General features: G+C 42.9%; 1 protein-coding gene across 6 annotated transcripts in view; it reads right to left on the bottom strand.

Moving 5' to 3' along the window:
* RAPGEF6 (Rap guanine nucleotide exchange factor 6) overlaps positions 1-26,382 on the bottom strand; it is a 295,383-nt gene that overhangs the window by 89,570 nt on the left and 179,431 nt on the right. For all 6 annotated transcript variants that reach the window (XM_038740784.1, XM_038740786.1, XM_038740785.1 and 3 more), the window contains one exon: positions 18,855-18,986. In XM_038740784.1, coding sequence (XP_038596712.1) covers positions 18,855-18,986 — 132 coding nt within the window. The remainder of the gene's footprint in view (positions 1-18,854; positions 18,987-26,382) is intronic.

Below are 26,382 nucleotides of genomic sequence, written 5' to 3'. Positions count from 1 at the left end.
TACATGTTTTGCTTTGTTGTCTGTCTTCCCCCCTCAAGACTGTGAGCCCGTTGTTGGGTAGGGACAGTCTCTATATGTTGCCAACTTGTACTTCCCAAGCGCTTAGTACAGTGCTCTGCACACAGTAAGCGCTCAATAAGTACAACTGAATGAATGAATTTGAGAAGGGAGGGCATTCCAGGCCAGATGTAGAACATGGGCCAGGGGGTGGTGGTGAGACAGGCAAGATTGAGGCACAGTGACAAGGTTAGCACCAGAGGAGTGAAATGTGCAGGCTGGGTTGTAGAAGGAGAGAAGCAAGGTGAGATAGGAAGGGGCAAGGTGATGGAATGCTTTAAAGCCAAAGGTAAGGAGCTTTCGTTTGATATGGAGGTGGATAGGCAACCACTGGAAATTTTTGAGGAGGTAGGTGACATGCCTTGAACGTTTCTGTAGAAAGATAATCTGGGCAGCTGAGTGAAGTATGGACTGGAGTGAAGAGAGGCAGAAGGTTTGGAGGTCAGAAAGGAGGCTGATACAGTAATCTAGGTGGGATACAATGAGTGACTGTACTAACATCGTAGCAGTTTGGATGGAGAGGAAAGGGCGGATTTAACCTTACCTACCCTTCAGTCCACCCCTCCAAGTTCTATGGAGAGTGGGACCAGGGAAAAAGCAGTAAGCCAGGATGTGGAATCAATGAGAAGAATGAAAATGAAAGATCACTTCTAAATGAGGAAAATGTTGACTTGAAACTCCGCATTTCTTTTAAGGGGTATCAGTCTTTGGGGGTTAAACACAACAGTTTACATTTCAACCACTTTAAAACCCAAAGAATTTCTCAAGGTAATACAATGAATAGGAATGTGGTCCCTGAACTTATCAAAAGCCAGGCAGCCTTGATTTAAGAGTCGGAAAGTGAAACAGTCGGCTAGACAATGAATGTGTGGCCTGGAATACTAAATGCTTTCTTCTCCTGCTGCTTCTCCCTCCTCCTTAGTGTCTAACAAAAGATACTTTAAAAATTACAGATTGCACTTTCCAAAGTTTCTAAATGAGTTTACAAGAACCCCTTTCTAAAACAATACACAACTTGAGAAGACAGTCAATGCACAATTATGCTGATTCTTGATATCTTCCATCATACCTTCTAAGTGTAATCTGCACCCTCCTTCTGGGGGTACAGTTTAGGCATTATTTAAATTCAAAAGTCATGGCTCAGGGACAATGTATAATCTTTCCTTCATGGGTAACTAGTGCCTAAGTGTTGCCCAATAAAAATATCTATTGAAATAATAATTTTATAACAATAATAATGATGATAATTGTAGTATCTGTTGAGTGCTTATTATGTGCCAAGTACTGAACTAAGAACTGAGGCAGATACAGGATAAAACAAATCCCATATGGGGCTCACATTCTAAGTACGAGGGAGAATAGGTGTTGAATCCTCATTTTGCAGATAAGGGAAATGAGGCACAGAGAAGTGAAGTGATTTACCCAATGTCACACAGCATTGAGAGAAAAAGAAAAAGGTAGAACAAATAAAGGGTGATGGTTTCTAAAGTCAAAACGTTGCCCGTGCAGACCTTTTAAGATCCAGAAAAAACTGCTTTATATGAAACTGAAAAATCAAAACTTTAATTAGATGGGGTCAATTATTACTGCTGGGCAACTGTGCTGATATTGAAAGGTTTAGTACATGACATTCTGCCAAATAACTGAGAAGCAGCATGACTTAGTGGAAAAAGCATGGGCCTGAGAGTCAAAGGACCTGGGTTCTAATCCCAATTTGGCCACTTATCTGCTTTGTGACCTTGGGCATATCATTTAACTCCTCTGTACCTTTGTTACTTCATCTGTAAAATGGGGATTAAGATTCTGAGCCCCATGTGGGTCATAGATGGTGCCCAACCTAATTTTCTTGTATCTAACCCAGCACTTAGTACAGTACCTGGCTCATAGTAAGTGCTTAACAAATACCATTTAAAAAAATTATTGTTCCTCAGCTTTCAAAAGATTATGCAATGTAACCCTTCAAATTCATTTTCCAGTGTGACATAATCGAGTGTATCATGTGAGAATCTTGCTGACTATGACAATTTACATGGTTCATTGCAGGAAATCTGAATTTGCTTAGTTCTATTTTGTATTTGTAAATTCAAAAACCAATGAGTATTGTCTTTCGCCTGATCATCCAAAATTCTTTAGCATCAGCTCTGGAATACATTGATTTTTCTGTGCATATCCCTAAGCACCTAGTGCAGAAACAGCTCCTATCCAGCATGAGTTCAAAACTCGGGGACGAGGGAGAAAAGTGCCCACAGAAACAGAATAAACTTTTCGAGTGCTTGTGTTAAAAATTGCGGGTGGGCTAGGTGGTTGTTCAGGGTACACTGAACACATCCCATTCTCCCACCAGTCATTGATAGAAGTCCTCCCCCGCCAAAATTCCTCTTCACCCACTCTGAGGGGATGGGGTATAGGGCTTAGGTGGCAGAAAGGCTGGTGGTCTCTTGGTGGTCCTTTATTCCACTCCTATAAACTGGTGTTATTTGTGAGGAAATTAACTGCATTACTTACATTTTTCACTTACCCAACCGGGAGCAGAATCTCCCCCTAATAACCTTAGTGACCTAGGAATTGGGATAGTAAGGAATTTACAGGTAAATTAAACCTGATCTGGTTTTAAGAGAGAACTGGAATTCACTGTGAGGAATGAGGTCTTCTGTCTACACCCAGGGAAACCCACTACTATGTCTCTGAAGCACACACTCGGAAACAATGAGAGTCCACCAGTAACAATTTTATGCTGCATATTTAACTGAAGATTCATGAAACTCTAATGTGGCTCTAACTTTAAGGAACATTCTAAAACTAAACACCACTCTTCAAGAACTACTTTGGGGGCTAAACATGCTAACTCTAATACCATCAGCACAAAGAATGATTTGACGAGAAACCTCACGCCTTGAGTTACGCTGGTACTCAAGGCCAAAGTCAATCAATCAATCTGTGGTATTTATTGATCGCTTACTGTGGGCAGAGAACAGTACTAAGTGCTTGGGAGAGAACAACAGAGTTGGTAGATACGTTCCCCACCCACAATGAGCTTACAGTCTAGAGGGGAGAGGAAAGGGAGGGAGAACTGGAATCCTTTTAACTCCCACTCCCATCCTCCAGCTGTGTCTCCTGCACAAAGCTCTAGCTGCAAAGGATTGTGCAGCCTAGTACCCTCTGACCTAACCTGTTACTCTCCCCAAGGGCCAAGAGAGGCAGAGGTGAGGTGGGCATGAGGCGGGGGAGGCAGCTTCAAAGGAGACTCTGATAAGCTATCTTTGTCTCAGCCTATGCGTGATGCAGGAGGCAGCTCCAAAGCATCTGTTGCTGGAGACCTTTCATATTATCATTATTAATATTATTATTGTACTTCATTCACTCATTCAATTGTATTTATTGAGCGCTTACTGTGTGCAGAGCACTGTACTAAGTGCTTAACTTGTTAATCACTTACTATCTGTCACTTATTATGTGTACTAAGTGCTGGGGTAGATACAAGATCTGGTTGGACACAGTCCCTGTCCCACATGGGGCTCACTGTGTAAGTAGGAGGGAGTAGGATTTAATCCCCATTTTATGGATGAGGTAACTGGGTCCCAGAGAAGTTAAGTTACTTGTCCAAGGTTACACCGCAGATGAGTGGTAGAGCCGGATTTAGAACCCAGGTCCTCAGATTCCCAGGCCTGTGCTCTTTTGACTAGGCCACACTGCTTCTCAGTAACTTACTGTTCCTAGGGTCATGTTTACCTACCTTCTCCACTTCAGGCAAGGTACACACTTGCCTTTCCTGTTACCAGAACCCGGGGCACCCCTGACCTATGCCTTCAATTCCCTCTCAATCCAATTCTTAAAAACACTGCTCCCAGGGTGATCATCAGGCAGGGATGCCAGGGTGGGAAAGAGATGCTTCCCTGATCGACACAAGGACTCCCAGGCCCCATTTCTAATCAGAAAGTGAGGGAGTAGTAGTGCCATGAGACAGTCTCAGCTTTCAGAACATCTGGAAGGCTGTGGCGGCTGTCAAAACTGTAACTTGCAGCTGCAGCTGTAACTCAGACTCTGAGCAGCAAAGGGGCTTTGCCCTTCTAATCCCAATCCTCTTTCTAACTTTCCCATCAAAGTGGACAATACCTTCCTTCTCCCTAACCAGAGGCTCACGGCTTTGGAACAATCCTTGACTCTCCTAGGCCTTCTAATTCTCAGATTCACTCTGGGGCTAAATCCTACCAGTTGTTCCTCTCCGATATTTTCTGGATCCTCCCCTTCCTCTCCATCCCTGGACAACCACTCAGATTCAAGCCCATGTTATTTCTTGAATAAACTACAGCATCAGCTTCCTTACTGGTCTCCCTGCTGTAAATCTCACCCCTCTGTAAAGTACCCTATACTCTGCTGTCCTGAGTATCTGTCTTAAGACATCTGGAACATGTCTCTCCATTCTTCAAAACCTCCAAGGGCTCATCCATTATCCTCGGCCTCAGGCCCGATCACTGATTTTTAGGATTACCACCAACTCCCTCCTTAAATATCTAGTCACTTCACCTGCTACTACCCAACTCACACTCTTCACTTCTTCCCATCTTAACCTTCATAATGCTTTGCTCTCAACTCTCTCAATTCTGGCCCCTTGCTCATGACCTTTCCTCTACCCACTTCAAATGTGCCCAGCCTCTGCCCTCCCCATTTCAAAACCCTCCTGAAACCAATCTCCTCTAGATTAATTCCCACCTCCCCAAGTCATGTCATTTTACTATTAACTTCTAGCACAAATGTATAGACAATTTTAGCAATTACGTAGGCATAGGTTTATTTCTATTTCCATACTCTAAGTGGTACTTACGATTTTCTTCCTGCTCCTGCATAACTTTACCGTATTTATAACATTATTTTTAGCATATATGGCCCAATCATGTAAAATCTGTCCTTCTTCTCTCTAGAATGACCAGATCTAGCACAGCTGATTTAACACATTATGGGGGGGTTTCAATGAATTGTTGGAGGTAATAACAAAATAGGAATAAAAAGGACATCAAATGGCATGGAACTGGAAAACTGAATAGTAGGGGCCTACTCCCGCTGATTAAACCAAACATTAGCACACAAGCCAACACCATCTTCCAAGAACTGTACTGAATTACCTCATCACCACCTGTCTGAACACAGGTGGCTGAAACAGATGATTTCTCAAGATCCCTCCAAGCTCTATCATTCCACGTTGATCTGTTTCCACTCACCAAAATAAGAGAGTGATGGTATAGATGTGCTGGGGTCTAAACATAAATGTTTCTAATAACAGGATATTAGAGATACCCAGATTTCTATTGCTAGCCTTTGTTAGCCACCTTAGGATCACAAGGTGATCCAGTAACACCCCAGATTTCGACCAGTCTCTGAAACGAAAGCAGAGACTTCAATTTAGTTAAATCTTTGTACATATGAATGCTCCTTGCAAACTTGTTAGCATGTGTCCGCACGCAAACATACACATCCAACTGAAATACAGGTTAGCACTTGGGGCACTAGTGGTCCTAATTCTCCCTGACCCCTCTCCCTGCAAAACAATTATAATTATTAATGGTATTTATTGAGCACTATCTGTGTGCAAAGCACTGTACTAAGTGCTTGGGAGAGTACAATATAACATCAAACACATTCCCTGTCAAACACATTCCCTGCCCACAACGAGCTCAAAGTCTAGAGGAGCCTGCTCGGGAATTGGAACCTCCCAAATCAAAGGAAAATTGCCTAATACATTTATTCAACCTAAGTATAAATCAACTTAGTGCTTTAACTAAGAAACTGAATTGAAAATAAACAGTTGTCAAATGTGTTAGAAAAAAATTATGTTAAACCAAGAAACTTCAAGGCTCTCCATACTTTACACTATTAATATGGCCAAAAAGATTACTGCATTTTTTCAGACTTCTATGCTTTCCCAAGCACTTGCACTGTACAAGGAGAGTGTTCAATAAATGCCACTACTATTAGTTGGGATTAAATCATCTCTTCACAAAGCTACTTTCACTTCACCAGCTACTTAGAGCTGGGTTCTGCATCTCAATCTATGCAACGTTAGATGGATTTTACAAAGCAGGCAGAATCCTCAAGAGTCCATTTTGATTTTCTCAGTGTTAAGGCTCCCGAAACAGGAACATGGGTTTTAGTCCTAGCTCTGCCACCTATCTGCTGTGTGACCTTGGGCAAATCACTTAGTTTCTCTGTACCTCACCTATAAAATGGGGATTAAGACGAGCCCAATGTGGGACATGGACTGGGTACATCCCAATTAGCCTATATGTACCCCAGGGTTTAGTACAGTGCCTGGTGCATAGTAAGTGCTTAATAAATGCCATAAAAACCCACCAACCAAAGAATAACAGATGTTCACATGGCCTTCTACTCAAATTATGCTGAATAGATGAAGCTGTTCAGAGTAAATCACCAAGATGCTGTGCCTAAAATGAAGTCTCTTGCAGAGGAACATACCATTGGCACACAGTCACTAGACCCAAGAATGTCCAATAATAATAATTATGGTATTAGTTAAGTGCTTACTATGTGCCAGACACTGTACTAAATGCTGGGGTGGATACAGGCAAATTGGGTTGGACACAGTTCCTGTCCCGGATAGGACTCATAGTCTTCATCCCCATAGAGAAGCAGCATGGCTCAGTGGAAAGAGCACAGGCTTTGGAATCAGAGGTCATGGGTTCAAACCCCGGGTCTGCCAATTGTCAGCTGTGTGACTTTGGGCAAGTCACTTAACTTCTCTGTGCCTCAGTTACCTCATCTGTAAAATGGGGATTAAGACTGTGAGCCCCCCAAGGGACAACCTGATCACCTTGTAACCTCCCCAGCGCTTAGAACAGTGCTTTGCACATAGTAAGCGCTCAATAAATGCCATTATTATTATTATTATTTTACAGATGAGGTAACTGAGGTACAGAGAAGTGAAGTAACTTCCCCAAGGCCACACAGCAGACAAGTGATGAAGACAGAATTAGAACCCATGACCTTCTGACTCCCATCCAATGCTATAACCATTATGCCATGCTCCTCCAAGTGCTGTATCCTAATTGCACATCCATAGGCCAAAGCCCGGCCTGCAAAAAACAAATAAACAAAAACACTTAAATCCCCTCAATATCCAAGAGGAACACTGGACAGGAACACAAAGACATTCTAGTCCCAAGCAAACAATGGGCTATTTTCCCATCCCATTCCCACTGTATTTCATTCATTCATTCAATTGTGTTTATCGAATGCTTATTGTATATCGAGCACTGTACTAAGCGCTTGGGAGTGTACAATAAAACAATAAACAGACACATTCGCTGCCCACAATGGGCTTACAGTTTTGAGGAGATGGTTGCGTGACAGGTGGCTCTACAGACCCATGCTGGGTATATAGGGAAGACTCTCAAGTGACATTTTCAAAATCAGACTGTCTCTTGACTCAACTACTCCAAGGGATTTGTAACTTTCCAAGAAGCCTGCCTACTTCTAAAATAGACATCTGGTGCCACACCTGTTAAGATCAATGAAGCAGTGATAGAGGATTAAGATGACCAAAAATGAGACTGTTAGGCATAAAGAGGAATTAACTGCATATAAGATAAACAAAGGAACAGACTCTCATTTAATCAGTAGCTGACCCCTTCACATACTTGCCCATGTTCTCCCTCTGGGCTGGATCTTCCTTCCCCATTATATACAACACACCACCAATCTCTCCACCTTCAAAACCTTAATACAAACATATTCCCTGGTTCCAATTACTACAATCACATCCCCAACTAAGCCCTTATCTCCCCTTACTTCCTCTCCTTTCTCCAACACCTACGCACTTGGATCTGTATCCTTTAAACACTTGATTGTTCACTTCACCCTCTCCCTCTCAGCACTCATGTACATATCTATAATTTATTTTAATGTCCGTCTCTCCATCTAGACTGAAAGTGCCTTGTGGGCAGGGAACATGTTCAGCAACTCTGGTGTACTGAACTCTCCCAAGGGCTTAGTACAGTGTTCTGCACACAGTAAGTGTTCAAAAAATACCCCTGACTGAGTGCCTACTGTGTGCAAAGCACTATACTAATTGGTTGGGGGAGTACAAGAGAGTCAGGATCCATGTTGCCTGCCCTCAAGGAGTTTACAATCTAACAGGGAGAGGAACATTTAAAGTGATTTAGAGGTACCGGGAAAAGGGGATATGTATATAAGTTAGTGTTCATGTAACAGGGAATGCAAGGTATGTACACAAGTTAGGGGCAGGTATACAAAGATCCAGTGAAAGAGACCTGGTAGAAAGCAGCCAGAGAGATAAAAAGAGAATCAAGAGAAAATTGTGCCATAAAATCAAGATTAGATAGTGTCTCCAGGAAAAGGAAGTTGTCCCTAGAGGCAAAGGCAGCCAAGAGATGGTGGAGATGTAGGATAAACTCCACTAGATTTGGTATAGGGGAACTGGGTGACAATAATAATAATAATAACAATATTTATGGTATTTGTTAAGCACTTACTATGTGCCAGGCACTGTACTAAGTGCTCAGGTGGATACAAGAAAATTGGGTTGTAAACAGTCTCTGTACCATGTGAGGCACACAATCTCAATCTCCATTTTACAGATGAGATGATTGAGGAACCAAGAAGTGAAGTGACTTGCCTAAGGCCACACAGCAGGCAAGTGGCAGAGCCAGGATCAGAACCCATGAACTTCTGATTTCCAGGCCTGGGTGTCCACTACACCACGTGACTTTGAAGAGAACAGTCTCAGTGGATTGAACAAGACAGAAACCACATTGCAGAGTGTCAAGAAGAGAGTTGTAAGTGCTAACTCTGATTGACTGAACCCAACTTAAAATGAATTTAAGAGGATTATTTTCAAAATAAAAATGTACATAGCTCTTTATTCCCTTCATCAGAATCAGTCAGATCTTTTACTATAGTTGCTTTAGAGGACATATTCAGGATCTTTTAAATCAGATGTTGTATTTACAAAGATTCCTTTCAGCTTAAACTGAACAGTGAAAAACGGAAGGACATCAAGACAACAGAAGAAGAGTAAGTAGGTCTGACCAAAAAATGAGTAAATCTCAAAGGAGAAAGGCATGGACAGTTTGAATTGACCTTCAAAGCTTAACTTCAAAATACAACTTGAAAACCACTTCATATTTTTCCTTTAAAATTTACTTTTGAAAACATATGGCAACAACCAAATTTATGATTTGTCTCTACACTTGAATGAATTAATCAATTGAAATCTATAACAATACTCACCCAAAATAAAATTCACTGGAAAGTCATTTTATTGCAGCTGTCCATATCACAGAAGGATTTATAGCTTTGCAAGGACATTAAATCTGAATTTAGGGTCCTGCCACCCTAAATCAGCTAGGGATGCACTCCTCCCCAGATTCACAAAAGTGTTAGCAGTTGGTAATCTCTCAGTTTAATAAACTGTCTTGAACAGGGGATAGATGCAACATTGTTCTGAAAAGGAGTACAAATCAACATTGAACGAACTAATCTTTTCTTGAATGTTTTCATCCAGTTCGTTTCAATTTTGAACCCTGTCAAAATAAATTCCCCATGCACTGATTATACAATAAACACACATGTTGGCAATTACCCCCAAACTAGATCATATCAATATGAGTCAAATTCATTTTATTAAAGGCATTTCTGAGGATTCCCTCACACCTTTGGTCATATTTCAAGGGCTGATACTGTGAAAGGGGCATAAATATTTTTTTGAAATTCAACTATTTTTCATCTGGCTCCACTTTCACTTTAATACAGTCAAAATAAATTCTCCTTCCATTGATTAAACCTCAATATCACTGCAATTCAGAACTACCCTAGAAACAAGGCCACCATTTACATAACGGAGAAAACTGATGTGAAAAACAGGGCGTTTCTGAGGATGCTTTTACCCTTTTGGCTATATTTCAGGGAAACAAAAGAGATTTATGCAGTAAATGGATTTTCTTGGCATGGTTTAAATCAAGTGACCAACTCCATATATTACGTAAGGGCATGATGAACCAACATTCAATCAAAAACGTGTAACTGTTAGTTCTGTCAAAATCATATGGCTTTCATTAACAGTGACAGGGGAGAAGACGTATGAAACTTACTGTGTTCTTCCCCTCACCCACAGAAGACTTAATGCTGTGGATGCAGGGAGAGACATTGAGAAAAAAATAATTCTCTGCTGACCCAGCACCCGCTCGGAGAAAAAAAAAAACCAAACCCAGAGGATGTCCTTTTCCTGTTTAGCATCCTGAACAGACATGCAGCCGAAATGGGGCAAACCACATTTGGAAGGGAAGATCTGCGCTAGAGGAAGCCAACCCATATTGATCAAGAAGTTTGAAAATAAAAGCACTGCGAGAAAAGGCCCCTGGTTCTGCGTCTGAGCCTTTCCAATTTGCTCTTGTTCTGTAACCTTTACTCTTGATATTTCAAAGATAGACTGTCTAGATTTCTTCTTGCTCTAAATACCCTTCCCTCTGCTTTTGCCCATCTATCAGTTGTATTTATTGAGTGCTTACTGTGTGAAGAGCATTATACTAAGTATTTGGGAGAGTAATAATAATAATGATGGCATTTGTTAAGCGCTTACTATGTGCAAAGCACTGTTCTAAGTGCTGGGGGGATACAAGGTAATCAAGGTTGTCCCACGTGGGGCTCACAGTCTTAATCCCCATTTTACAGATGAGGTAACTGAGGCTAGAGAAGTTTAGTAACTTGCCCAAGGTCACACAGCAGACACGTGGCGGAGCCGGGATTCAAACCCATGACCTCTGACTCCCAAGCCCGTGCTCTTTCCACTGAGACATGCTGCTTCTACAAGTACAGTAAAGTACAACAGAGTTGGTAGGCATGCCCTCTGCCCACAACCAGCTTGCAGTCTACAGGACAAGCTCACAGTCTACTATAAACTCCACCAGAGGGCAAACAGGGAAAGAAATGAACAAGGATAATGAAATTCACCCATTTTCAGAGTTGCCCCAGGGGGCTTTCTGGATTACTTGGAGCAGCTCAGACTCTATCAGGGACAATTTTTAGACTCCTTAGAAAAGCAGAAGAGGCCATGCCGTTGATTGTGATTTCACTGTAGTAAATGAGGTGCTTCCTATAATATGAAATTGATTTGAAATAACTGAGTGCAATCTTTATATAAATATAGACAGCCAACAAGGAGTTACATGAACAGGAACCAAATGTATCATCATTTTGTAGGAGGGAGGGAGGGTAACTGATTTCGAATAATCAATTATTGCCCTTGTGCTTTTCTTAGGGGGGTTTCCTTCTGCTCCTGATTTCTAGTGAAGGACAGAAAAAGGCTGCCACAATGTGCTGTTTGCTGTGGGGGAGAGGGGAGCTGTCAGTCAGGAATTCAATCACATTTATTGAGTGCTTAATGTGTACAGAGCAATTGGGAGAGTACAATATAGGTATATAGATATACATGTAATCTACATACAATCTACATACAATATATGTATATAGATACATTCCATACTCACAATGAGCTTACAGTCTGGCAGGGGAGACAGACATTAAAATGAATATAAATAAATAAATTTCAGATATGTATTTAAATGATGTGGGGCTTGGAGGGGGGATGAATAAAGGGAGCTAGTCAGTGCAACACAGAAGGGAGAGGAGGTAAAGTAAAAGAGGGCTTAGTCCGGGAAGGCCTCTTGGAGAAGTGCCTTCAACAAGGCTTTGAAGGTGGGGAGAGTAACTGTCTGATGGATATGAAGAGGAAGCGTGTTCCAGGTCAGACGAAGGATGTGGGCAAGAGGTTGGCAGCAAGATAGACAAGATCAAGTGAGAAGGTTGGCATTAAAGGAGCTAAGTGTGTGGGCTGGGTTGTAGAAGGAGAGTAGTGAAGTGAGGTACAAAGAGGGATAAGGCCAGGAGGAGAAGGATAAGACTGAGATAAGTAAAAGGTAGCCCTCCACCCATTTTAATACTTCCAGCAAAGCCCAAGAGTATCCTAACTGGGAAGCAGTGTAGCCTAGTGGATAGAGCACAGGCCTGGGAGTCAGAAGGGCCTAAATAATAATAACAATAATACCAGTATTTGTTAAGCATTTACTATGTGCAAGGCACTGTTCTAAGCACTGGGATAGATACAAGGTAATCAGGTTGGACACAGTCCCTGCCCACATAGGGCTCACAATCTTAATCCCCATTTTACAGATGAGGGAACTGAGGCACAGGAAAATGAAGTGACTTGCCCAAGGTCACAGACCAGAAAAGTGAATTAGAACCCAGGTCCTTCTGACTCCCAGGCCCACGCTCTTTCCACTAGGTCACACTCCTTCTCCTGGGATCTAATCCCAGCTCTGTCACTTGTCTGGTACGTGACCTTGGGCAAGTCACTTCACTTCTCTGTGCCTCAGTTCTCTCATCCATAAAACAGGGATTGAAGCTGGAAGCCCTATGTGGGACATGGACTGTACCCAACCTGATTATCCTGTATCAACCCCAGTGTTTTGTAAAATGCCTGGCACATAGTAAGCATTTTACATACGCCATTTGAAACAAACAAACAAAAAACCAAAACAAAACAAAAAAAACCTGGAGCTGTCCTGTCTGGTATAGGGCACAGAATGAAGTTAAAACATTACGTGGAAGAAATACTTTTGAACGGCAATCATTTGGACCATACCACCTACTGTTTCCTAAGCTGAACTGGCAGAACCTGCTTTCAACTGATAATCAGGGTAAGTGAAGGAGAACACCAGTTGGTGGTAGTGGGTGAAAACACTGTCCAACAGCACTGTGTGACAAAGATATGAAAAATACTTCCCTAGTAAAATCATCTGCTGTCATGAGAGTCCTGCTTGAAACTGCTTGTTCTCCTGAGAGTCTTCAATTCCCATCTTTTTGAAGAGAGTGATTAGTCATTTTGGCTGAGGCTAGTGCTGAAACCTTAGGTTGGTGCAAATTAATGAACAGTATACCACATACTGGTCCTGAGGTTCTGCTATGAAACATTAGACCTCTTGATGCTTTTTCATGGGCAGTCTAACCAAATTGGACATGGAGGAAGTTGGAAAAATACGAGCCCAGACTCATCCTTTCAATGACAATTTTTTGTTAGGAACTGTTATGAATAGGAAACTACAGGCTGACTAAAATCACTCCTCTCTCACTGACCATTATTTCATTTGTCCTAGAAAATGCAGCTTAAAGCCCAACATTTTTTATAAAGCCTTTCCAGACTAGGCCTATTTAGAATATCAGGGAGGTTGTGGTGTTTCTCATGCTGGATGCCCCGCTCTAGACAGTGAGCTCACTGTGAGCAGGGAATGTGTCTACCAATTCTGTTACCAAGTGCTTAGATCAATACTCTCCATACATTAAGCACTCAATAAATACGATTTATTGATTGGAACAATTTGCCGGGGGAGCTGGGGTGCACAAAGACTACCCCCTATTAACTCACACATCTTTACCAGTGCTTTTTTTCAATGAATGACTTTTAACCATCTTCTTGTTATTCTGATCATACTTTCAGTGTTCTCTGTGACTGCCTACACCATTTTAGTCTGGAAATCCCTTTCCTGTCTCAGGGACTGTGTTTTAATTCCACCCAAACTGCTACAACACTGATCCAAGCACTTATCCTCTCCTGCCCTGACTATTGCATCAGTGTCCTTGCTGATCTCCCTTGCCTCTTCTCTCCTCACTCCAGTCAATACTGCACTCTAGAGTCCAGATTATTTTTCTAAAAAAAAAATCACTCAGTCTATGTTTCCTCACATCTCTCCAGTCCTCAAGAAGGCGCTTGCTCATCCACCTCCTCATCAAACAGAAACTCCTTTCTGGGCTTTAAGGCAGCCCAGCCCGCACACTTCACTCCTCTAGTGCAAATCTGGTGGACACAGTGAGCAACTGCGCTAGAGGAGTGAAGTGTGCGGGTTGGACTTTGGCTCACTGTGTCCCAATCTCATCTATCTTGCCGCCAACCCCTTTCCCACATTTTCCCCCTGGCCTGGAACTCCCCCTCCTCCTCCTCCTCCATATATATCAGATCACCACTCTCCGCATCTTCAAAGCCTTATTAAAGTCACATCTTATTGGATAGAATATGGGTCTGGGAGTAAGAAAGACCTGGGTTCTTATCCTGGCTCTGCCACCTGTCTGCTGTGTTACCTTGGGCAAGTTCTGTGTGCCTCAGTTACCTCAACTGTAAAAATGGGGATTAAGACTGTGAGCCCTGTGTGGGACACAGACTGTGCTCAACCTGATTATCTTGTGTCTTCCCTAGTGCTTAGTGTAGGGCCTGGCACATAGTAAACACTTAACAAATACCATAAAAAAGCCCCAAATCAAAAACCAAACAAAAAATCTTCCCCAAGAGGCCATCTGCGATTAAGTGCTCTATTAATAATAATAATGTTTGTATTTGTTAAGCGCTTACTATGTGCCAAGCACTGTTCTAAGCACTGGGGTAGATACAGGGTAATCAAGTTGTCCCACATGGGGCTCACAGTTTTAATCCCCATTTTACAGATGAGGTAACTGAGGCACAGAGAAGTTAAGTGAGTTGCCCCCTGGAGACTTTCAACATCCACATGGATATCCCTGGTGACTCCTCTCCCGCTCGCCTTCTATCTCTCCTTGACACTGCCAACCTCTTGCTCCACCCCTCCTCACCAACTTGGTCATACCCTCGACCTCATCATCTCCTACCGCTGCACTGTGTTCACCCTCACCAACTCCGAAATCCCTCTCTCTGATTATAATCTTCTCACCTGCCTCCTCACTCACACTCCTTTCCCTTGTAAATCCATATTACTCCCTCACAGAGATCTCCGCTCTCTTGACCCCATCCACCTTTCTGAGCCCCTCACATCCCACCTCACCTCCCTCTCCTCTCTACCGAGTCTTGATGATCAGATTACTGCTCTCAACTCTACCCTTTCTACTCAGCTAGACTCACGTGCTTCCCTTTCCCTTCGCCGCTCTCGTACCACTAACCCACAGTCCTGGATCATTGCCACTGTCTGCCTCCTTCGCTCTTATGCTCGAGCTGCCGAACGCTGCTGGCGAAAGTCTAAACACCATGCCAACCTCGTTCACTTCAAGTTTATCCTTTCCTGCCTTAACTCAGCCCTCTCCTCTGCCAGACAAAACTATTTCTCCTACCTTATTGACACCTATGCCCCTCATCCCCGTCAGCTCTTCTATACATTCAACTCCCTTCTCAGGCCCCCGGTTCCTCCCCCTCCTTCTTCCCTCACCCCCAATGATCTGGCCTCCTACTTCATTAAAAAAATTAAATCCATCAGGTCTGACCTCCCCAAAGTCACTCCCCACCCTTCTCCAACCTCCCGGCTCCCCATTCCCTCTCATCTCATGAAATCTCTCGCTCCATCCCTTCTCCCCTCCTTAACCTCCATCTTCAACTGCTCACTCTCCACTGGTTCCTTCCCCTCTGCCTTCAAACACGCCCATGTCTCTCCCATCCCAAAAAAGAAACCCTCTCTTGGCACCACCTCACCTTCTAGTTATCGCCCCATCTCCCTCTTACCATTCCTTTCCAAACTCCTTGAACGAGTCATCTACACGTGCTGCCTCTAATTCCTCAACACCAACTCTCTCCTCGACCCCCTCCAGTCTGGCTTCCGTCCCCTACATTCCACGGAGACTGCCCTCTCAAAGGTCATCAATGACCTCCTGCTTGCCAAATCCAATGGCTCATACTCTGTCCTAGTCCTCCTCAACCTCTCAGCAGCCTTCGACACTGTGGACCACCCCCTTCTCCTCAACACGATATCCAACCTTGGCTTCACAGACTCTGTCATCTCCTGGTTCTCCACTTATCTCTCCGATCATTCTTTCTCAGTCTCTTTTGAAGGCTCCTCCTCCCCCTCCCATCCCCTTACTGTGGGGGTTCCTCAGGGTTCGGTTCTTGGTCCCCTTCTGTTCTCGATCTACACTCACTCCCTTGGTGAACTCATTGGATATCACGGCTTCAACTATCATTTCTACTCTGATGACATCCAAATCTACATCTCTGCCCCTGCTCTCGCCCCCTCCCTCCAGGCTCGCATCTCCTCCTGCCTTCAGGTCATCTCCATCTGGATGTCTGCCCACCACCTAAAACTCAACATGTCCAAGACTGAACTCCTTGTCTTCCCTCCCAAACCCTGCCCTCTCCCTGACTTTCCCATCACTGTTGACGGCACTACCATCCTTCCCGTCTCACAAGCCTGCAACCTTGGTGTCATCCTCAACTCCGCTCTCGCGTTCACCCCTCACATCCAGACCATCACCAAAACCTGCCAGACTAAGCTCCGCAACATTGCCAAGATCCACCCTTTCCTCTCCATCCAAACCGCTACCCTGCTTGTTCAAGCTCTCATCCTATCCCGTCTGGACTACTGTATCAAGCCTCCTCTCCGATCTCCCATCCTCCAGTCTCTCCCCACTTCAATCCATACTTCACGCCGCTGCCCGGATTGTCTTTGTCCAGAAACGCTCTGGGCATGTTACTCCCCTCCTCAAAAATCTCCAGTGGCTACCAGTCAGCCTACGCATCAGGCAGAAACTCCTCACCCTCGGCTTCAAGGCTCTCCATCACCTCGCCCCCTCCTACTTCACCTCCCTTATCTCCTTCTACAGCCCAGCCCGCACTCTCCACTCCTCTGCTGCTAATCTCCTCACCGTGCCTCGTTCTCGCCTGTCCCGCCGTCGACCCCTGGCCCACGTCATCCCCCTGGCCTGGAATGCCCTCCCTCCCCACATCCGCCAAGCTAGCTCTCTTCTTCCCTTCAAGGCCCTACTGAGAGCTCACCTCCTCCAGGGGGCCTTCCCAGACTGAGCACCCTCCTTTCTCTCCCCCTCCTCCCCCTCTCCATCCCCCCGCCTTACCTCCTTCCCTTCCCCACAGCACCTATATATATGTATATATGTTTGCACATATTTATTACTCTATTCATTTATTTATCTTACTAGTACATATCTATTCTATTTATTTTATTTTGTTAATATGTTTGGTTTTGTTCGCTGTCTCCCCCTTCTAGACTGTGAGCCCACTATTGGGTAGGGACCGTCTCTATATGTTGCCAACTTGTACTTCCCAAGCACTTAGTACAGTGCTCTGCACACAGTAAGCGCTCAATACAATTGATTGACTGATTGACTTGCCCAAAGTCACACAGCAGATAAGTGGCAGAACCGGGATTAGAACCTATGATCTCTGACTCCCAAGCCCGGGCTCTTTCCACTAAGTACAGGGCTTTGTCTACTAAACACTTAATGTTTGTCAAAATAGTGTTGTTAGAAATTAAGCCCTCAACAGTTCAAACATTCCAGTAATCCATTGATTTGGTTTTCCCATCCCCTCCTTGAATCCCTGTGCACTATTCTGACTGCTAAATATTTTTCCTATGTACATTTATACAATGTTATATGGACAAGTGTGTTCATTCATTAAATCATATTTATTGAATGCTTACTGTGTGCAAAGCACTGTAGTAAGATGATACACCAATTAGACTGTAGTATGCCCAATGGCAAGGTTTATATCTTCTACAATTTTTTATAAATACTGCCTGAAGGGGCAGGTGATATATGAGATTTTAGGGTACACAAAACTCTTAGAAGGAGGAAATAATCCACAGTGAGCAGGAAGGCCAGGGTGGGAAGAAGACTGTGAGTAGCTTTCCTTAGAACAATGGAGAAGTGTAATTATGAAGAAACTGAAGGAGAGAAGGACCCCTTCCTGTACCTCGATAGTCAGAAAGGATGTTTTCTAAGCACAAAAATCCCAGCAGCTGGAAGAACGGTGACTTTTTGAAAGAATCATAGAAAATCCACCCAGAGTAGGGAGGAGGAAGATGACATCATACCCACTCCCTTTACAAACATGAACTTTGGCCAGGAATATCCCAAAATATTCCTACACACTTCAGAATACGCAAAAGGGTCATGGAGCACCTGGGACGTGATCTAGGTGATGGGGACACCTGCTTTGGGGGGAAGGAACTGGGAGAACTGTGGATAGTGTAGCCCTGCTCCACTCTTGGGGTCAGTGTGGGATGGTCACAGGATTCATTCATTCATTCATCCATCCATCCATCCAATCGTATTTATTTAGCACTTACTGATTGCAGAGCCCTGTACTAAGTGCTTGAGAGAGTGCACTACAGCTATAAACAAACACATTCCCTGCCCACAACGATACAACTGCCTTCAGTACACTGCACTGCTTTGGAACCCCTTGACATTTTGGCTTCTGCTTTGAGTAACTGTGCTGGGATGCGGAGACTGGGTGGGTATAGCTGGGGGTGCTGACAGGGAGATGACTTTCTTACAGGAACCCTGGCACGCTGTTGATGGAGGATGTTTGTTGGCAACATCGTCTAACCCAGAGCCAGGCACACAGTAGGAGCTCAAAGGTTTACTGCCAGACCAATTAGGATTTGTCCAACTAAAACTGAGATATAACAATGAAATTCTTAAATTGAGTAACCATGGAGGTAAGTAGACTTCCATTTTTTCTTCTTCACTAAAACGTGGGTGAAATGGAAGTCCGTTACCCAGGGAACTGAACGCAATTATTGTTTTAATCTTACAGCCCACAATGCCATTTTCATTGGTAAAGAATGCCACATTTATATTCCCATATGGTTATGTAACGCATAATTTCTTTTCCTATCAAATATAGACCTGTGCAACAAAGTTATTCTGTGTTGAGCCTAGAAGACATAAGGGGAACAATCACCAGTTTAAAGTAATCAGATTGTGAAAATCCCTAAAACTAACCCATTTCGGGATATTACCTGGTAGATATCAGACAAACTGCTGCTTCCAGAGTCACTAGCAATGCTGCATCCAGATTGACTAGAAGGGACATGGGTCACCTGTGGATGAGGATTGTCTGACAGGTGCATCTTGGTAAGGTCTGCTGGAAGCTGAAAAAGAAAATGAATAATCTAATCTCAATTTCAATGCTTGGCACTCCAAAGTAAACTTGACAGTATGAGTTCATTTTTTTTAAGGAGGTTCTTATCTCAAGGACATTGGAGTATCTTACATAACCACCTCAAATTCTCAGTACCCAACAACTAGAAAAGAAAAGAATCCTTTGCAATGGAGCAGGCCCAGCTAAGAAGTGACCTTTTCTATACAGAGAGGCAGACTTGGAAGGAGATAAAGTTGTCTTAGGAATATTCAAACAACAAATACTTATTTTTTTTAAATGCCCTGCTGCTTCCCATCAGCCAGTAAGGGTGGAAATCTTTTCACATATTTTTCCTGAGGTCCCACACCTCCTCAAAAGAAATGGGTGGGAAATTTTGAAAACAGTTCACCCAGATGAAATGTTTACTGAAGGCCCAATGATTTCCCAAAATGTTCTCGGACAAAACAATTATATATACTTGATAAAAGATTTCATTTGAAAATGTGCCAAAGTAGACACACTGAGCCAAAATCTCAGTGGGTAGCTAGAGAAGGATATTCAACAAATCTGAAACACTAGTTTCAAAAAATAAGGTTTGAACATTATACGCAGGAGCTCGTGTTAAAATGCAAAACAATGAAATGGTAATCTCTATCTCACGTTTGAAATTCCTACAGATTCTTGCGAGTGAAGTTCAAAACACTGGGTCCTTTTTTGCAAATGCACACATTGATGGATATCTCTGGAAAAGCAGAGAGACCACATGACTGGGCGTCAAGAGACCTGTGTTCTAACCTGACCACCTCTTGCCTGTTGTGTGGCCTTGGGCAAATAGAAAGCTCTCTGTGCCTCGGTTTCTTCATCTGCACAAGGGGAATTCACTCATTCAATCATATTTATTGAGTGCTTACTGTGTGCAGAGCACTTTACTAAGTGCTTGGGAAGTACAAGTTGGCAACATATTGAGATGGTCCCTACCCAACAACGGGCTCACAGTCTAGAATTTGATACCAGTTCTACCTCCTCCTCAGATTATGAGCCCCATGTGGGACAGGGGCTGCGCCCGGCATGATTGAATTGCATCTATCCCAGCATTTAGCATAGTGCTACTGTGTTAAGTGCATGTAGTAACTGCATAAATACCTTACTCATTATTGTTATCAACCTCTAACAACCTCTAAGGTTTGATTGCTTTGCCAGAAAGTAAGGACCAAATACCTGTTTGGGGAATATCCTGAGAAATCCCAATTTGTACAATTTTAAGTCCATATACTTAATGGATTACATTTGAAAAATAAGGTGATCTTTCCGTAATTCACAGAAAAGAAAACTTTGAGGGAACAAATGTTTTGTTTTGTTGTCTGTCTCCCCCTTCTAGACTGAGAGCCCGTTATTGGGTAGGGACCATCTCTATATGTTGACGACTTGTACTTCCCAAGCGCGTACTACAGTGCTCTGCACACAGAAAGCCCTCAATAAATACGACTGAATGAATGAATGAATTACGATTTAATGAATGAATGAATAAATGTAGTACAAGGAAGTGGTCAAATTTTCCCATCTATCAATCACTGGTATTTATTGAGCATTTACTACTGTACAGAACTTACTAATTGCATGGGAGGTAGATAGGATCCCTGCCCTTGGGGAGCTTCTAATCTAGGGGAGCACCCAATCTAGGGGGAACAATGCGTAATTCATCATTAGTGCTGATTTTTTAAAATTATCTTTTTACAGCATGAGCAAGGAACAGACCATTGGGAAGAGGGTCACAAAGGCGATTTACAGGCAATTTGCCTCTTGAATGGCAGTTTTGGGCAATCATTTTTAACACTGCCACTGTAAACCAGAGGGGAAATTATAAACAGCAGGAGGCAACAGGCACCCTAAATCTAGTAGAAGAAAGAGAAAAATAACTGAGCCTTTTGTTAAGCTTGGCTGCTATAGAAACAGGCCATCTGAGGAGCCATTCTGCATGCTAAAAAAACAGAATATAGATTTTCAAAATTAAATAACTCCCCTTGCTAGTTCTTTTCTAAGTGTACTATTAATAACTTAAAAGATGCCTTAGTATGTCCCTTGGTTTGGTAAAAAGACACTTCATTTTTTTTAAAAAAAGAGTGCTTTCCAACTTCAATCTTGTTTTTTTTGTAAATATTAACAACATAAAACACCAGTAATGCTAGCTTGTATTTTCCTAATGATTATAATATAAGTAATAATAACTGTGGTATTTGCTCAATTCTTACTTTATGCCAAGCACTGTGCTAAGGGCTGGGGTAGCTCAAATGCAATCATATCAGACCCAGCCTTTGTCCCATATAAGGTTCAGAGTCTAAGACAGAACAGGCAGTCAATCTCCCTTTAACTGATGAGGAAACTAAGGCCAAGAGAAGTTAAGTGATTTGCCCAAGTTCATACCCCAGGCAAACAGCAATTTTTTGATGATATTTTGTAACTGCTTACTTAGTGCCAGGCTATTAACAGGCTAATCCGGTTGGACACAGTCCATGTCTCACAGTGGGCTCACAGCTTTAATCTCTATTTTCCAGATGAGGGAACTAAGGCCCAGAGAAGTGAAGTGACTTGTCCAAGGTCACACAGCAAACAAGTGGCAGAGCCAGGTTTAGAACCTAGGTCCTTCTGATTCCCAAGCCAGTGGTCTGTCCACTAGGCAATACTGCTTCTCCCAGGAAATTTGAACTAAGGCATCCTAACTCCTGGTGCTTGTGTGCTTTTCACTAGGCCACCCTGCTTTACCCTCATTCCTCCTCGATCCAGGCCAGAGACCAAACACAACCAATTCTCCCATAATGCGGTGCCTCATTCCTACATAACCCCATGTGACTCTATAATCATGCAGTACTCACATTATTAAACGCCAAGCTTATAGGCATTACCAGTTCTTTCTACATCACATCACACAATATTTATAACAGGTTAGTGTCAGAAGTAGCAGTAGGAGCAGTAGTTCTTTTTAAATGCTTTCTGGGTGAAGAGCACTGTTCTAAGTGCCGGGAGGGAATACATACTTGGGAATTAGATCCACTCCCTGCCTCTCGGAGGACTCCCAATCTAAGAGTTTAGGTGGAGAGAAGGGGTTGGAGATAGACCCATCTGGAGTGATGAGGCACTGAAATCCAACACGACCGAATACACCAAATAGGTTCAAGGTCTCGGCAGGGCAGGAACTGTCCAAGAGCCCTATTTTCAGCTCTGGTCCAGTGCACAGGAGTCCTTTCCTTGGCAGGGATGGAGGAATCTGAGGGGAACAGAAGCTGCGCTCCCTAATTTGCTAGCAGAGTCCTAGCCAAAACGTACAGTGAAAACACATGTTATGGTAAAACTGAAGTGTACCTAAAAATTTTCAAATCAATCAACCCTATGTTGAGCGCTTACTGTATTCAGAACACTGTACGAAGAACTTGGGAGAGAACAATATAACAGAGTAACAATAATAATGATAATGGTATTTGTTAAGCGCTTACTATGTGCCAAGCTCTGTTCTAAGCGCTGGGGTAGATACAAGGTAAACAGGTTGTCCCACATGGGGCTCACGGTCTCAATCCCCATTTTACACATGAGTTAACAGGCACAGAGAAGTTAAGTGACTTGTCCAATGTCACACAGCTGTCAAGTGGAAGAGCCCGGATGAGAACCCATAACCTCTGACTCCCAAGTCCGTGCTCTTTCCACTAAGCCACGCTGCTTAACACATTCCCTGCCCACAACAAGCTTACAGTCTAGAAGGATGAGTTTACAGTCTAGAAGGATGACCACACAGTCTAGAGGGGAAAATCCTTTAAAATCTACCTGAAAGCACCTTTAATGATATCTCAATTTTGAAAAATATTATTAAAATTATCCATCTCGTGCCATAATTTTGACATAATCTAGTAAAACATTTTAAAAATTCATTTCCCTTGATAAATACACTTTAATTCATCCATTTGTTAAAGCAATTGTTGAGATTGTTCTTGGGGTTAATAACAGTTGTCCATGTCAACTATCCAATCCCTTATATTTAGATACACTGGAATAATAATGATAATAATAATAATTATGATATTTGTTAAGTGCTTACTATACACCAGGCACTGTACTAAGCGCTGGAAGTATTAACAACTGTTGATCCTCAATGAACTGGAGTCTTTCCATACTTTGAAGAATGTTAAAATTCAAAGATGTGGGATTGTATGGGACAGAGGGATTGGCATTTGCTTCATTACCTATTGTATGAACATTTCTGCACAGCTGAATTCCTATTCACTGCAAATTATGAAAAAGTATGAAGCACTACCGGAGCCATATTCATTCATTCAATTGCATTTATTGAGTGCTTACTATGTGCAGAGCACTGTACTAAGCGCTTGGGAAGTATAAGTTGGCAACATATAGAGACGGTCCCTATCCAACAGTGGGCTCACAGTCTAGAAGAAAATGAACTGCTAAACCCAGATCCTGCACTGGCTCAACACTAAAATAGAACAGACAAAAATAGCAATAGGATCCCTCTCCTTCACAAGCCATACTCACTTTAGTAAAACTGATAAATTAACAAGAAACCACCTTAGTAAACTGATAGGCAATGAATCACTGGCCCAATCAATAGATAATATCTATTGAACACTTGCTATAGCAGAGCACTGTACTAAGTGCTTGGGAGAGTACAGTAAAATGGAGGTGGTAGCTGTGATTCCTGACCACCAATGGCTTACAGTCTATGTGGGAAACGGGCATTAAAATAAATTATAAATGGAGGAAACAGTAGAGCACAGGATGTGTACAAGTGTTGTGGGGCTGGGGTGAGCATCTAAGTGCTTAAGGGGTACAAAGCCAAGTGACTCTTCCCAGGTCACATGGAAGATAAGTGGTGGAGGGGGGATTAGAACTCAGGTCCTTTTGACTCCCAGGCCAGTGCTCTATCTTAGAGAAGCAGTGGGGCTCAGTGGAAAGAGCACGGGCTTTGGAGCCAGAGGTCATGGGTTCAAATCCCAGCTCCCCATTTGTCAGCTGTGTGACTTTGGGCAAGTCACCTAACTTCTCTGAGCCTCAGTTACTTCATCTGTAAAATGGAGATGAAGACTGTGAGCCCCCATGGGACAACTTGATCACTTTGTAACCTCCCCAGTGCTTCAAACAGTGCTTTGCACATAGTAAGTGCTAAATAAATGCCATTATTATTATTATCCACTAGGTCCTGCTGCTCCTCTACTTACTGTGATACAAGATTCTGCAACCTTTGTGTTCAAAAGCAAATAAGATGAAATCTTGAAGCAATAGGCATGCAAAGGGCCAGTCACACACTCGGTGCTGGAAGTAAGGCAGGGCCAGCCTGATCTCAGTAGCTCTGGTGCCAGCAAGTCCGGGAACGGAAATTCTGCATCAGCAGGGACCATGAGGGCAGGGTTGGAGAAAGGGAAGGTGAGGGGGTGGGGTGCCACCATGGAACCGGGCTTAGAAGAACTGCATCACTTAACCCCACCACGAGCCCCTGCTGTCAACTATCTCTTTGGTCATCAGCAACTGCAGACCCGCCTTGTACATTTTACTCCACCCCAAGACCCTGGGCACTTTGCCTGATGACTTCCCCGGTGGCCCCACCCTAACACTGCCACCCCTGAAAGTCCACTCACCTCCCGTCAGCTGAAGCTAAGGAGTGGAGCCGCCACATCCATTCCCCTTTTGGACCATTTCCAGGTCAAAGGAGTTCAACAATTAAGTTACTTCCTGCCCAGGAAGCTGTGATGGAGAAGGTGTCAACCTGATGGTATCGAGTCCACCCACGAGAGTAGGTGCCGGCATTTGAGCAATAGAGAAGCATCGTGGCCTAGTGGAAAATGCCCTGGCCTGGGAGTCAGAAGTACCTGGGTTTTTAAACCTGGCTCTGCCACTTGTCTGCTGTGTGTGTGCCCTTGGGCAAGTCATTTCACTTCTCTGGGACTCAGTCCCCTGATCTGTAAAATGGAGATTGAGACTGTGAGCCCCATGTGGGACATGGACTGTGTCCAATCTGATTAGCTTGTATCTACCCAAGAACACATAATAACTGCTTAACAAATACCATTTTTTTTAAAAAAAGCAAACTACATTCGATATAATGAAGGGTCAGATCTGATTCCCAAGTCATAGGTTCCTGATCACTGCTCTACTGTATTCATTTTGTACTGTTTTCCTCAGAAACACACCTCTAGTTTCATGTGAAAAACTGCTGACTTTTGTTCACTTTTGTCACCTCCCTAGTACTTACTGCTTGCAATTTTATATCCTGGGCTTAACCTTTCCCAAAGAAATTTCAGTTCTATAACTTTCCCAGGAGACAGTGAGTGAAACAATGTAAACAGCACAAAAATTAAAATTTCCTATTGGAAAGTGACACCCTGAAAAGTACATTATTTAAGGCAAAATTAAGTTCTCTTATTACCAAGTTTGAGAAATTAATTTCAATATAAATCCACTGGAAAAGAAAAAAGGCTTAGAATAATGATCAATCTCCATTTCACCCTGCACACCTCTATCTAAACTAATTAAACCCCTCCAATCACTTAAGCCATTAAACTGACAAATCCCATTCATTTATTAAAAAGAAAAGCCTTATGAAGAGAAAAAAATTTGAATTGCTATAGTAGAGAGCTAGAACACATTATTTTGTATGGGAGAAGGCAATGATCACTTACTATGCCAGGCACTGTTTTAAGCACTGGGGTAGACATAGGGTAATTAGGTTGGTCACAGTACTTGTCCCACATGGGACTCAGTCTTAATCCCCACTTTACAGATGAGGTTTCCGAAGCACAGAAGTGAAGTGACTTGCCCAAGGTCAATAGAAGACAAGTGGCGGAGTCGGAATCAGAACCCAGATCCTTCTGAATCCCAGTCCCGTGCTCTAGCCACTAGGGAACACTGTCAAACTTCTTTTGTATTGTTTCCAATCAACACTGAATTGCATTCATCTCAAAATGCAATTGGGTTACTTTGGGCATGCAGCTCAAGTTATTAAATGCAAGATTATGTAAGAAAGACTGATGGTAGAGGCATATATTAAAGTCCACATTTAAAACTGCAGATTTCCAAAATTTGGCTATCAATTGTAAAAAGAGGAAAAAGATACTAAGTTTCACCAAGCTTGATATCCTGTCTAGAAGAAAACTCCTACACTAAGGTCAGAAAAGGAAATGCATAACAACCCACTGGCCCAAAGACTTTCACTTCCTCCATAATCATTCAAAGTGGGAAAAAGAAAGAAGAAGCCTGATAAACTATGCTTCTGAAGTATAGTCAGTCCCTAATACAAAGACGGCTTGTATGGGAGCGATGACCAAATCAGAATACCAGGGCTCCTGCCCTATCCTGTCTCCTCCATGTATTTCCCCATTATCTCATCTCCATTTCACAAACTACTTAAA

The sequence above is a fragment of the Tachyglossus aculeatus genome, chromosome X1 (assembly GCF_015852505.1).
Source record: "Tachyglossus aculeatus isolate mTacAcu1 chromosome X1, mTacAcu1.pri, whole genome shotgun sequence".
In the NCBI taxonomy this organism is placed as follows: domain Eukaryota; kingdom Metazoa; phylum Chordata; class Mammalia; order Monotremata; family Tachyglossidae; genus Tachyglossus; species Tachyglossus aculeatus.
The sequence above is the reverse complement of the archived record's forward strand: the minus strand, read 5'-3'. Positions and strand labels throughout refer to the sequence as shown.